At 28.7% G+C, this 14,389-nt stretch overlaps 1 protein-coding gene across 1 annotated transcript in view; it reads left to right on the top strand.

The window, feature by feature from the left end:
* The window catches only part of dia (diaphanous related formin 1), a gene marked incomplete in the record, with an annotated part of 22,673 nt that extends 9,029 nt beyond the window's left edge, over nucleotides 1-13,644 (top strand). The window contains 13 exon segments of the mRNA XM_067047154.1: nucleotides 67-194; nucleotides 540-685; nucleotides 1,256-1,406; nucleotides 4,049-4,212; nucleotides 4,319-4,461; nucleotides 4,718-4,985; nucleotides 6,568-6,654; nucleotides 6,738-6,890; nucleotides 7,325-7,579; nucleotides 8,484-8,648; nucleotides 11,955-12,198; nucleotides 13,345-13,411; nucleotides 13,488-13,644. Coding sequence (XP_066903255.1) covers nucleotides 67-194; nucleotides 540-685; nucleotides 1,256-1,406; nucleotides 4,049-4,212; nucleotides 4,319-4,461; nucleotides 4,718-4,985; nucleotides 6,568-6,654; nucleotides 6,738-6,890; nucleotides 7,325-7,579; nucleotides 8,484-8,648; nucleotides 11,955-12,198; nucleotides 13,345-13,411; nucleotides 13,488-13,509 — 1,993 coding nt within the window.
* Between the last annotated feature and the right edge of the window lie 745 nt (nucleotides 13,645-14,389).

Here is a 14,389-nt window from a genome sequence, read left to right as displayed (position 1 = left end):
TTCAATTTTATTAAATAAATTATCTGTTGTGATTGATGGATAATTGATTTCTGAATTATTTTTCAGGCCTGCTTATTATAAATTAATAGAAGAATGTGTTTCACAAATAGTTCTAAATAAAGCTGGAACTGATCCTGATTTTAGAGGCAGAAACTTTCAAATTGATGTGCAAAACCTATTAGAAAATTTAGCAGGTGAAGAAACAGGCATTTTTATAGAAATAGATTAACAGAAAAATTTATGATCGTTCTAGCACGACCACTGTGTGGGAAGGCTTTTGAAATAAAATTGTGTTGTTTTTAAGGAACAATTTAGTGTCAAATGATTCATATTATTTTTATCATTCTACCATTGCTGTTTAAACTGAAATATTAATAATATATCACTGATACATTAATCCTTAAACTTCAGTTTGATATGATCAGGAGTTGCTCGTTTGCAGCAATTTTGCTTGTATTATTTGTTATTTATTATTGTATTAACTTTTATTTTTTTAACATAATAATAATAAAACTTCCTCACTTTTTTTTTTATATAAGAAAAATCAAAAAATGAAGATGAAGAAAGAATAAAGGGTCTTTTAAGGCAAATTGAAGATCTTTCTGCCAAACAGCAAGAAAAGGAAGCTGAGCTTGCACTTGCTAAAAAAACTATCCAGGAATACCAGACCAATGGAGTAGTAAAGGTATATTTTATTCAAAATATATTATTTTTTTCTTGTGCTTCAGTTATTAGTTAGTTAAATCATCTTTAATTGATGGGTTTAACTTAATAACAAGCATCATCTCTAGTAAAATTTTAATTAAGAGATTTCTACTCTCAATAATGCAATATAACATAAACCTTAAATATTATTGAAAGATGTAGATGAAATTATTCATGTTTAAAAATTACTTCTATTTAATAATTCCCAAATTTAAAAACTTCTCTTTATAAATAATTTACCTCATTCTTCTAACTTCTTTTATTGTATAAAATATAAATATAGTTATATTAAACTAAGTACTAATTTGTCTAGTGAATCGAAATTTGTGCCATAAGTATAAGTTACTGATTCAAATGATTTTTGTTCGTAAGGTGCATTATTATTATTATTATATTAGTGAGTTGTATTACATCTTTAATTAAAAAAATTATTTGAATCATTTTAATCAAGGTAATTTTACAAAAAACTTAGTTATCGAAGGTGGTTTTAGCTATAAAGATCATTTATGCCATTCTTGAATTCTTTTTTAGTCAATATCATTTATTTCAGGTTAATGGTAGCAGTGGGAAAGCACCACCTCCTCCTCCAATGCCTGGTTCTGGCATTCCTCCTCCTCCACCTATGGCTGGTGGTCCTCCACCTCCACCTATGCCTGGCTCTATGGGCCCTCCTCCTCCACCACCACCACCTGGCTTCCCTGGTAAAGTTATCTCATCAAATAATTTTTTACTTATCTTAAGGTATACAATATGTTTAATATTTATTTAGGGTTAATTGGGAGAAGATGCTGTATAGAAAAAAAAAATTGGAAAATTGTCTACTCGTTCTACCTATTTTAATATCATGTTGAAACTGATATGTACATGAGTATTTTACAAATATACCACCCTCGAAAAAGCCTGAAAAAAATATTTTAATGTAAAATTTACTCGCTTTTGTTATATAATTTATATGATTATTTTGGAAATAGATACTGATATGAATAAATAAATGATCTTTAAATTCAGCATTCCAGTCAATAATAGTCATTTCCCTGGTGCAGAGTTTCCATAGTGCTTATCAAGCCACTGTTTGGCTTTAAAAGTAGTTTCTCCATCAAAAAACATTATTTAACTAGCACAAAAAATTCCTTTCTATCCATTTCTTGAAAATTAGAATACTGGGATCACTTTAACGACTGTAACATTTAAACTAACGGACTGTCAGAATGCCATGAAATTTTGATACTTACGTTTTGAAGGTTAGTACTTCTCGGAAATTACGTGGGTCTATCAACGATGTTGCCATATATTTGTCAGACTGGGGCCTTATTGAGTGATGTGTTATTTGACCTTGAAGTTAAGTAAACAAAAAGTATTTTTATTTTTGAAGATAGTTGACCATATGAAGTAGATTGGAGGAAAATTGCCCGGTTGGCGGTCAACATCTCTGTTTCAATCTGACAGCTCTGATGAAGCTTGGCAAAGTGGGGCAAAGCTTTGGTTAACAATAGTTTTCTTTTACTATTTTGGTACCTTTATTAACTACCATCCAAACTATCTTACTGCAAAAAGTATTTTTGTTTGAAAAACTAAATTATTGTAGCTAGTGAAAGGGTAATTATATCTAAGTTTTTTATAGCCCGGTTTTTCCTTTATAGTGTTCAATATTCCTCTTTTCTTTTAAGTAATATCTCAGCTTCCCCACTAGTGGCACATTTCTTGTAATAACTGAGTTATTGAACAGTTAGTTATTACCTATGATGCATATTATCCTGTCACATTTTTCATATGTTTCAGTATAACAACCTTAAACGCATTTTTAAGATCATTTTCAGTTCATAAACTGCAATCTATTCTTATTTCTTGATATTTCTGGAAACTTTTTTTTTTTAATTAGGGGCCAACAAGTAACTTAAAACAATGGGATCACACAGGTATCTCATTCCGAATGAAAACTCCCTTCATCTTTCTCTAAAAATTATTCATCACCCTAAAATATTACAGAAGACACCGGTTCATTTACTCAGGTAGGGGGAAGAGACTATTACCAATAGGCAAGAACCTGAAAGGTTACAAACTCTTCTCTCAATACATATATTAATTATTATTGCTTTATAGTTTAAACTACAGCCTTTAATATCTAAGTAAAAAAATTCAGATAAACAATTTTTGACTGTTACTTTAGGAGCTAGGATGAAAACAAAGTAAAAAAAAAAAAAAAAAATTAAATACAAATCATAATTCACTAAAAAAAAATTAAAACAAATTACTTTCCCCGATTTTCTCTCCCATTACTAGCAGTCTATCTTCCCCTGTGCTTGTAAATAGGAGAATCACGTGACACTGCTTTTTATCCAATCTTACCCTCCACTGACCATATTATTCTGTACTATAGAAATAAAAATTCAGACGTAATCATTACCCATCTTATTTAGTCAACTTCCCATGATTTTAGGCTGAAACGAGTTATAAACTCAGGATACAACTTTCTAGTCTAGTGTCTAGCCTACATTGTGGGCTAGAAACCAGGAGTAAAATTTAATTAAAAAGGAACTTTTTTGTTTTATTAAAGAATGTTAAGATATTTTTTTGTGTTCTGAGCTGGTCGGTCCTTTAATTTGTTCTAATTTTATTTTATTTACTAATCTTATATTTTTTTCAGTCCTTAAAATTACCATGTATGTTACGTTTTTAAAATTTATTTGTATTCTTTTCTTTAAAGAGCAATTTTATATTGTATCACACTTTATTTCCTATGTTTATAGATATTAACATACTGTTTTTCTATATAGTAGAATTATTTATGTACTGAGGCAAAATAATTTACTTTTTTTTTCTTTCAATAAATGAAAAAAATTTCATAGTAATTTTATAGCAATGTCACTCTATATGTCAAGTGGGTGTGTATTCACTTACACACAATGTTCCATTGTTATTGATTATAAACTACACTATTATTATTACTACCTCAAGTTGATCAGAGTTATCGACTTCTGCTTCTCTAAGCCTGCTCAAAAGGGATTGTAGGAATACAAAATGTACACCAATCAGCACAAGCTTTATTAACACTTTAATGGACACATGTACATTATAATAAAGTGATAGGTAACTCCAATAAGCTTAAACTTTAGTGTTGCCAGCACAGGCTTCCATTACTCCTGTGTTGCCAGCAAGAGTCTCCACAGGATAAACAAACCCTCAATCCTTTTTAGTTTAAGCCCTGGCTATAAACAATAACTATTGGCAACCATTTTTTCATTGTGTATAAGTAAGTACACGGCACCCCCGCGATGTTGAGGGACAGTTATGAACTAGTACCAAATCATTATTATGCTTATAATAATTTGAATTAAATATTCAGGGTCTGGACCACCACCTCCACCCCCGCCTCCTGGAATGGGACCTCCTATGCCTCCTCAGTTCGGTATGGCACCTTTAGCTAAGCCCCCTGAAATCCTTCCTCATGGTCTCAAACCTAAGAAAAAGTGGAATGTAGAAGGAATCAAAAGGGCTAACTGGAAAACTGTAAGTTTGATTTGCTTTTAGCCTAATTGTTCATTTTTTTTTTAATATCAATCAGTATTAGCTAAATCATATGCTGTAAGTTTTTATCTTATTTATTTCATTCTAGATATTACCGCAAAAATTAAGTGAAAAATCATTTTGGGTTAAAGTTCAAGAAGAACAGCTTGCTTCACCAGATATACTTGACGGTTTGGCTGCTAAATTTTCCTCTAAACCGCCTCCAAAAAAGAACGAAGATGTTGTGGATAGGTAATATCTTCAAGTTCTATAGCATTTATATCTATTTCAATTATTTTTGTGATCAGAAAGGGGTTGTATGATTGAAAATGATTATGTGTAAAGTTAGAAAATGATAGAGGTATATTCAATAATAGGTCTAGACTGCTGTGACCAGTTTTCATTTTCATAATTAACAGTCCTTTTTTACACTTTTTGATTAATAGAACTTTTCTAAAACCAAGATTAACAATATTCATACTTTATTATAATTGTTTTCTTCTTCCAGATCTGGAACTTTGAAAAAAGTGAAGTCACTCCGAGTCTTGGACAGCAAAGCTGCACAAAATCTTTCAATATTGTTAGGTGGATGCTTGAAACACTTAACCTATGCGGATGTAAAACGATACATTTTGAATTGTGATACTACTATTTTGACTGAAAATATTCTTGAAAGTTTGATCGCATATCTGCCTCCTCCAGAGCAGCTGAAAAGGCTTACAGAACTTAAGGTTGACTACAATGAATTGACTGAAGCTGAACAGTTCGCATTGACAGTAAGTTTTGTTTTCATTTTTGATAATGAAAATAACACACTTATACTTCATTTCCCTTTAAAAAATATGTTTTAATTTCATTAATATTAATCACACATCTTTTGTATAAAATATTAATTGATAAAAATAATTATAAGTAAGAAATAAATAAATATCTTTTATTTACAATTATTTATTCTCTTAAAATTAAATACATCAAAACTTTATTTTGATATGTTCATGTCTTGAATTATTTTGATGAAGTAAAAAATGAATCATAAAATTAAAATAGAGGTTTTTTCTTATAAAGTTGGTTCTAAGAAAACATGCAGGAACATCCTGATTCAAGCAAAGTTTGTAGTTTAAGAATCTTTACCAACCCTCCAAATTTGGCTTGAAAAAATAAAATTTGATTATTTTGAAAGGTCTTTCTTGACTGAGCAAAATCTTTATTTTATATTTTTTCTAGTCACCTGAAATGTGGAATATAGGAGTTATATAAAATTCATAACTTTGAATTGGAAAATAAAGTTCTTCAATCATACCAATTTAAAAGAAAATAAATAAATTTATAAATACTTCACTCTGTAGAAATTGCTATACTTATTACACATTAGAAAGCTCTATAATTTAATTATTTCACTTCAAAAAAATATAATTTACAAATGATCAAATAATTGTTTGCTATCTACAAAATGCATTATCGTGTCAATGAAAACGTCTAATAATCCTCTATTTCAAAAGAATTATTTATAAATAGTTAATAGTTATTAACTTACAATTAAATTTATTAAACAAATTGTGAATTTTTACATACAAAATATATTCATTTTCTTAAATCATTAAAATAACAATGTTTTCCTTACATAATTAATATTTATTAACCTTTTAAATATTTTTCATAATATTCAATATGCACTTGTTTAATATACAATGTCTCTGTTCCGTTCTTAGTAACAGTGAATATTTTTTATTTTATTTAATAAGAGATCTAAAACATCCCTGCAATATATATACATTTTTCCATAACTTGGTCTAGTAACAGTACTTCCTTACAAAGTACTGCACCCATGGCCCTTCATGGATTATAGTGGTAAAGATTTATTATATATAAAAAGTAAAATATTAAATAATCCATTAGATAAACAAGAACTTTTTTTTACCTAAATCCCAAAAGTAAAGTCAAAAACTGCTAGGAAAAAACATGAAAATCATCAGAAAAAAGCCAAATCTTATTTACTTACAAAATAGTAGCGGTAATTTTTATGAGTAGGCATTAGTAATTTAAGAAAGGTCATTTCTTTGATAGAGGATTAAGTCAGGTCTACACTTTTAAGAATTAGTGCCAAATGTGATGCAAATAGTAAAATATTTAACCAATGCTCATAAAAGTATTCTTGGTGAAGCCGTTCGGTAAAAATCTTGGAAAAGTTTTGGGAATAGTAAATATGGTATAATATTCTCTTTAAGGCTTCATACATGCATTCTTTCCTTATGTAAAATTAAAATCATATTCAAATTCTCTCAAATCATTCTTGTCACTTATTTAGCATTTTCATTTATTCACTTATAAGTAATTATTAAATATGTTCTACATTTTCAGCTTGCAGAAATCAAAAGATTACTTCCCAAGTTAAAATCAATGAAGTTCAGGATACACCACCCAGAAATGGTTCAGGATATTAAACCAGTAATATGTTGCTTTTTATATAAAAGTTCGTTCCTCATACAAAAGATGTTTTATTGAATAATAAACGATTTATTTTCTTTCAGGATATTGTTGCTGGTACAACAGCTTGTGAAGAAGTAAAGAAGAGTAGAAAATTTGCTAAAATATTAGAATTGATTTTGCTGATGGGTAATTACATGAATAGTGGATCAAGGAATGGGCAGGCATATGCTTTTGAAATAAATTTCTTACCAAAGGTAAAAGTCATGTTACATTGTTATTTTATACATTTTTTAAAATGTTTTATTTAGAATAGACTTCAGAAGTTCTTACTATTTGCTTTTTCAAGTAGTTACTAAGTAATCTCAGTTCAGTGGAACTTGTTCTTGAGTTAAAATTAAATCTTATAGGTTTTGAAAATAATCCTATATATTGATGTCAATATTTAACCACTTGACTAAGGGATAGTTTATCAAAATGATGAATTATATATAACTAATCTCCTGCCATACTATTTTAACTGGTAATAACCAGTTCAGTAGGCTTTTATTTATGAATAGTCATAAGAGATATTTAACATTTATGTTTTTAATTGTTTTGCTTCCTTAATATCAAAGGTAGGGGAGCTTTGTATTCACATAGTGAATAAAAAAACTTATGTCCTCAGAATTGAAATATTTCAATCTTTTAGTTGTCAGCTACTAAAGATTTGGAGAATAAAATGACACTAATGCACTACTTAGTCGATACGATTGAAAGGAAATTTCCTGAATTATTAACTTTCGGTGATGAGTTGATGCATGTTGATAGAGCAGCAAGAGTCTCTGTAGATTCTATTCAGAAGTCTCTGAGGATAATGGAGAATAACCTGAAAAACTTGGAAACAGATCTGGCAAACAACCGGATACCGCAGAATGAGGACGATAAGTTTGCTGAAGTTATGGGTGTATCCTTTCATTTAATAAATTTTAAATATTGATATTTTTTCAGAATACATTAGAGATAAAAGTGAAGTTTGTGCCATCTACTTGTGATTTAGTTCATGTACAGGTAGCTAGTAATATTTTTTGTGTACTTTTACAACTCCCACTAATAATAAACAATAGTTCTGTGCTGCCTATGAGTTCTTTAATGATTATTACATCATATCCTGAATAAAACTATTTAAAAAGTATCACATTTTTTTTATGTTTTCTCATGTGAGATCCATAACTATTTATAGCATTTTTTTTTTTCAAACGAATAACCTGAAAAACAGTTTTTTCATGAAAATAAGGAATAAAATCCAATATTTGGCCTATAAAAGGATGAGTTTTCAGGGTAGTTTAGGAGGCAAAACAGCACAGATTGCAGAGCTTGCTTCCATTTAATATAGTTAAAGTAATAGCATTGCAAAAGTTGAAATGTAAAGTAAAGTAAAATAATAAGCTTGATAATGAATCATAAAAAATTAAATGCTAAACCTATCAACAAACTTTTGAGAGGTATACCAAGGATTGTATGCAAGTACAAGAATTGTGCTAAGGCAGACTGGTATGTTAGTATTGAATCTTCCAGATCACTAAGCCTTCACTTTTATTAGTTCATTGAAAGAAAAATTCTCAATACTCAATTTATTTTAATAAATATTTTTTTATTTAATCAACTTAAAAAAATGCTACAAGCTGTCACAATTTGAAAAAAATTATAAAGTCAATAGATAAAAATAATTTCTTATTTATTTTAATAAAAAATAACCATTTGATCATTTTCTATAGCTTAGTGCTATGTTAAGCTCTTAGTATTATGCTGAAGAATATATAAGTTGAAGTTGTATTTATCACCTTTGATTTCCTTAATACATCCTGCAGGAATTTGCAAAACAAACAAAAAAAGAATGTGCTGTTTTGAACAGTATGTTTAACAAACTTGAGACCCTTTATTCTGATATTGCCGAGTACTATTCTTTTGAAAAACAGAAATACACTTTAGAGGAATTCTTCTCAGATGTGAAAGGATTCATGGATGGCTTTTATGTAAGTATTCTGTTTTTTGTTTAGTACTCTTGGAGGTTTATATGTTAATGTTATAAACATAACATTAAATTTTATGTTCATATGTTATATATATTAAACATATGTCATATTTTTATAAGTTTATGTTTTTCATTCAAAATAAAAGAAAAACTTAGTAAAAATAAAATACTAATCTATTGTTTATCATGAAGCTTTCATTTTTAAGAAACAGTTAAGGTTTAAAACTATAAAAATTATTAAAAATATGAAGATGGTCAGGGTTGCGGTCAAAAAGAAGAAGAATATGTTTCAACTATTTCTTTTCCCTTTGACCGCAACTCTAACATCTTCATATTTGAAATTATACATTCCATTATATATATATATATATATATATTTATATATATGTATATATATACACACACACATATACAGTTAGTAAAAAAAGTCTACATACACCACAATATAAATTCATTTATGAAATAGTATACGTTAATATGTATTAATTAAAGTTATACTTTATTTTTTTTCTATTAAAGGTCTGAAGAAGATTAAATCATGCTTATAATATCATTTTAGAATTGAACACATTGAACACGTATTATAATAAATGTCTGCCATTATTTGTTACAACAAATAAGTCTACATACACCTTGATTTAATCCTTTGAATGTAAATAAACATTTAATTTTTTTACATTCATATAGGTTTTCTGTGGTTTTATTTCCTAAACGAATCAGTTAGAATCAAAGTCAAGTTAAAACAACTGCTCAAAATAGAAATATCTCGACAGATTAGGCAGTTAATTGTTGATCGTAAAACCGCAGGAAAATCATTACGCGAAATTGCTTATAAAAGTGTTTCGGCGGTTCAGACTGTTATTGGAAATTATAATACAACAGGTTGCATTGCAATTAGGCCTAGATCAGAGCGGCCAAACAGCTTCAGCACTATCATGAGCATGTTATTTTAAGAAGTGTTCATGAAAACCCCAAAGTAAGTGCTGCTACATTAGCTACTAATTTGTTGTGGAATTACAACATTGGAGTAACACCTCAAACGGTACGTAATTCACTAAAAATAATAATCTCAAATCGCTAAGGACTCGCAAGAAGCCGCATATTAGCAAAGTTAACCGAGCTAAGCGGTGGGCATTTGCAAAAAATTACATTGATAAGCTTATCAGTGTTTAGGACAAAGCAATTTTCATGGATGAGTCTAAATTTAATATTTTCTGTGCTGATAGTAACGTTAAAGTGCAAAGGAGAAAAAACCAAGCCATGAAATTGAAAAACTTATGCCCGACGGTTAAGCACGGAGGAGGAGGGATCATGGTTTGGGGCTCTTTGGCTTCAGCTGGAGTAGGCAACTTGAAGATTATCGAGGGAATAATGGATCAATATATATAAGTAGATGTCCTAAAACAAAATCTGCGACCCAGTGCAACCAAGTTAGTTCTAGGATCAAATTCTATTTTTCAACAGCATACGATTCTAAACATCATGCCAGAAAGGTTGAAAAATGGTTGCTCTACAATGCTCCAGGTCAGTTTAGAATACCACCACAATCACCTGACCTTAACCCTATAGAGCACCTCTGGCTTAAAATGAGGTTGAGGCATTACAAAATAAGAAATAAACAGCAACTATGAGAGGTCCTTAAGGAGCAGTGGTTGAAAACGGATCCTACTTTTACAAAAAAAAAAGTTAGTACAATGAATAATCAATCGTTTGAGAGCAGTAATAAAAAATGAAGGAGTTCCCAATGGCCATTAGACAATTATTTGCGTTGATAATTATTTTGTTATAGAATGCATGTATGCCGCGTATGCAGACTTTTTTGTGAAAACGTATTGTTACTTTTTCTCTATCATTTTCTGTTGTGTTTGTATAATTTTTAAACAACTTTAAAATGTACCAAATTAATCAAAAGATCCTGTATTTGAAAGGAAAAAATAAATAAATTGTTTCATCTGTTTTTCTCTTTTGCTTTTAATCTATTTTTTTTTATTAATAATAAGTGTATGCAGACTTTTTTTACTAACTGTGTATATATATATAGTATAAAAATTATTTCTGAAAAGCTATACTTATTCAGAAAGTTTTATTCACAAATCTTTTTAAATGAAATGATCATCTTTTAAACATACAGGGTGTCCCACTATACAATTAGTTCTAAACTTAAATAAAAAAAAATAAAAAAACAGGATGTTCCAATAATTTCCTCTAAAATGCAGATAATGCAACTTTGCATGTTTACCCCCACTAACATCTACATTTTTTCAAGTTTTGATTTCATTTTTGCTTGGTTATAATAATGGTTTCTGTTCTGTCTTTTGTGGATATTGTTAATTTTCTAACCTATCTTAAGATATATGGTATCAAAATCTTTCTCAATCCCATTGGAAATTCCAGGCTTAATGCTGAAGATGATTGGAAAATTTACAATACTTCCAAAAAATAGTCAACATATCACAAATATGATCCAGAAAAAATTAAACCAAAATTGCATAAATTTTAGAGGTTATTGGGTGTTAGTATATACAGTGGGATTCTCTGAATGTTGAATGGAATGGAAGAATCTGAATGAGTATATGGGCATATATTTATCCATTCACAGAGTTTCTACTACCCGTGAATTATCTCTGAATGTTGGGAAAAATCATCATTTTTTTTAATTTGAGCTATATAATATGGTGTCAATTACAATTCCTGAAGTTCATGTTCTTATATGCTATAATTTAGTCCAACACAATTGGATTCAAAAATGGCTTGAAATGAAAATTATGTTTAGTGGCTTACTTTCTGTTTATTTGGGATGTCAATCTCAAACTGAAGTTTTCCTACAAAATAATGATTTTGCTATAATTATGGACATAATTTTCATTAACCTAGTATATAATATTTCAGCAGATAAAATTTGTAACTAGCCTTTGTGAACTTTTTATATATTTTTAAATATTGTGTATAATGATTTTTTATTTTATTTTCTCTGTGTGGGAGAGAGTAGAGAATTTTATTTAAGGCAGGTGAAATTCAGGTAATTCGACTAACATAGTGCTGTAGGTACCCTGTACATGTAAATTTTAAAAAAGTAGCAGATGTCGGTAATTTTCAGAATAAGTCAGGAATTTTGGGGAAAATTCTTGAAAAAGTCGGGTATTTCAATTACCAAAACAGGTAATACACCATGGTTCATATATTGGATAAATTCATGTTTAACCACACCACAACAATTTAATCAATCAGTGGTCCAAAGAGTAAATTTATGAATTTCCAATATTATTAACCAAAAGATTTATCAAACTGATGAAATAATGGCTTTTAGCAAGCTCACAAGGAAAATGTCTTGTCCCGTGAAGCCGAAGAAAAAGCAAGAAGAGCTAAGGAAGCAAGAGAAAAAGCTGAAGCTGAAAAGGCAGAGAGAGCAGCAAGAAAGAGGGCTTTAGTGGATATGAGTGCAACTCAGACTCAAGAAGGTGTAATGGACAGTCTTCTAGAAGCTCTCCAAACTGGATCTGCATTCTCCAGGGATCAGAAACGGAAAAGAGGTGGTCCACGTCCAGTTGGAGGTAGGTTTTTTTACAACTCTTCTATATTTTGTTTACAAAATTTACAACTATTTTTATTTTTTGGTGAGCTATACTATCTTTAAAACATATTTGTTTGTACCTTTATTATATTTTAATTTATTCAAGTTCAAATATTTTGAATTTTGGAGTTATCTCACATTGAAGTAATTCTATTGTAATAGCTTCTAACTTTGACGTATCACATCTCAAAAGTGACCTCTGTTAAAATCATATAAGAAATAGAAAAAAATTTTAATTATTAATATTCACCTTACAGAGGCAGTAGGAAGCTACTTTTGTTTTTGTAGTTTTTTACACACTTAAACTCATTTAATACAATCAGTTAACTGCTTTTTCTTCTATACAAAGGTATAAAATCTAAAAGATATTGGAGAGTGGAAATTCTAATTAATTTTTTGTTTATGTGAAAATTCATATTTAGAGTTTCAAAAAAGGCTAAAACTGAATCTAGCTCTATTTTTCCTAAACAAAATTTTTTTAGTCTACTTTACAAGAAGTTACTTTTGGTATTTGCACGCTTATACTTTTGTCAAGTGTCACTATCAATTAACTTTTGTTCTTATTCTTCCCAAAAAACAAATTGATTGGTACAAAATAATCATTGAATACAAGCACAAAGGCATTATACGATAACTTAAGAAAAATTTTATGTTATCGTTATTATAATTTTTATGTTTTTAGTTTCTTAAAATAAGTAAACAAAAATGCTTTTTCCTCGGCTCCTAGAGTACATTGGCGAGAACCCTCGGACACCTATCTAATATTTTTCAACCTAGTATCATGAAATAAAAAGGTTTCATTGAATTAGTGATCCCATATCACTTAGTCTCCCCTTGTTAGAGCTTAATTTAAAAAGTGAAACCATATTAAATACTTAGGAAAGGAAAATTATGCTTAAGATCATGAACCTATACAAAAAGGAAATCATTGGAGCCTGAAAAAATGATTTTCAATTATGAGGAAGTAAAATAAGGGGAAGTCCAGCTTCCAACCTTATCAGTATTTCTGCTCCCCTTTGAAATAATGCTACACATTATTTTATTTTCTAATTTACACAAGTACATATATATTTACATTTATATTTTTATTAAATCTATGAGGATTTGTTTTGTTTTTTATTTCTAGCTGAAAGGCGAGCTCAATTAAACCGGAGTAGATCAAGGACAGGTCTTGTCAGCAGGGAACTAGCAAGGTATGCTTTCAATGACTTCATTATTATCAATCAAATTGTTTACAGTAATCTTAAACAATGTCTTATTATTTTACAGTGAAATCATTGGATCAGCTTGAATCAACGAATTAAGTGTGATAGAACACGAATATATTAACAATTGGTATCCAATTGGGCATAAAATAACAACATATAATTTTTATAGAACTTTCTACTTAATCCTCTTTTGTTTATTTTTAAAAGATTTCTTTTAACACGATTGTAATTTATGTAAAAAGAAAAAGTGATGTCTAACCATGGCAGTAGGGTTATTTAATATTTATTGTTATTTGTATTTATTGTAAATAGATGTTGATACATATATATAGTATTAAATATATTTATATATGAAATAAAAGAGTATGAAATAAATATTTATTTATTATAAATTCTGTTAATAGTAAGATGTTATATATTTGTTTTATATAATTATACGGATGTAAATGTGATGTTATTTTTGTAACTATAGGAATTTATAGTAATGTAATTCAGGAAAGCTCTGTCTACTATGACCGTGATTGCATATGTATTTTTTATAATTTTCTAAATATAAATAAGTATTAAAGTAATATGCTGAGCATGATTTACAACAATTATTTAGTTAATTAAAAAAAAATTGTTTTGGTCAGAAGGTAATAAAATAATGAATGACCTAATACTACCTTTATTGATTATATATACTTAGGTAACATAAATTTTGTTTTATGTTAGACATATTAACCAACACAATGGTTTGATAACCAACAATGAGATACTGTATTCTTATTCAATTATTTTCTGTTTAATGCATTATGTTGCCATTTTAAAAGTAGTATCTCAAAATTTATATTTTTAAAACAATAAAAATATTGTTGAAAAAAAAAAAATTATAAATGAGGGGAAGATGGTTGAAAGTGCACTCAGTAAAGAAAGTTAGAAATAAGTTTTTATTTATTTGTGTTCTTTACTGAGTGCTCCCTT

Source organism: Halyomorpha halys, unplaced genomic scaffold (assembly GCF_000696795.3).
Source record: "Halyomorpha halys isolate HHAL.00 unplaced genomic scaffold, Hhal_1.1 Scaffold474.1, whole genome shotgun sequence".
Taxonomy (NCBI): domain Eukaryota; kingdom Metazoa; phylum Arthropoda; class Insecta; order Hemiptera; family Pentatomidae; genus Halyomorpha; species Halyomorpha halys.
The sequence above is the reverse complement of the archived record's forward strand: the minus strand, read 5'-3'. Positions and strand labels throughout refer to the sequence as shown.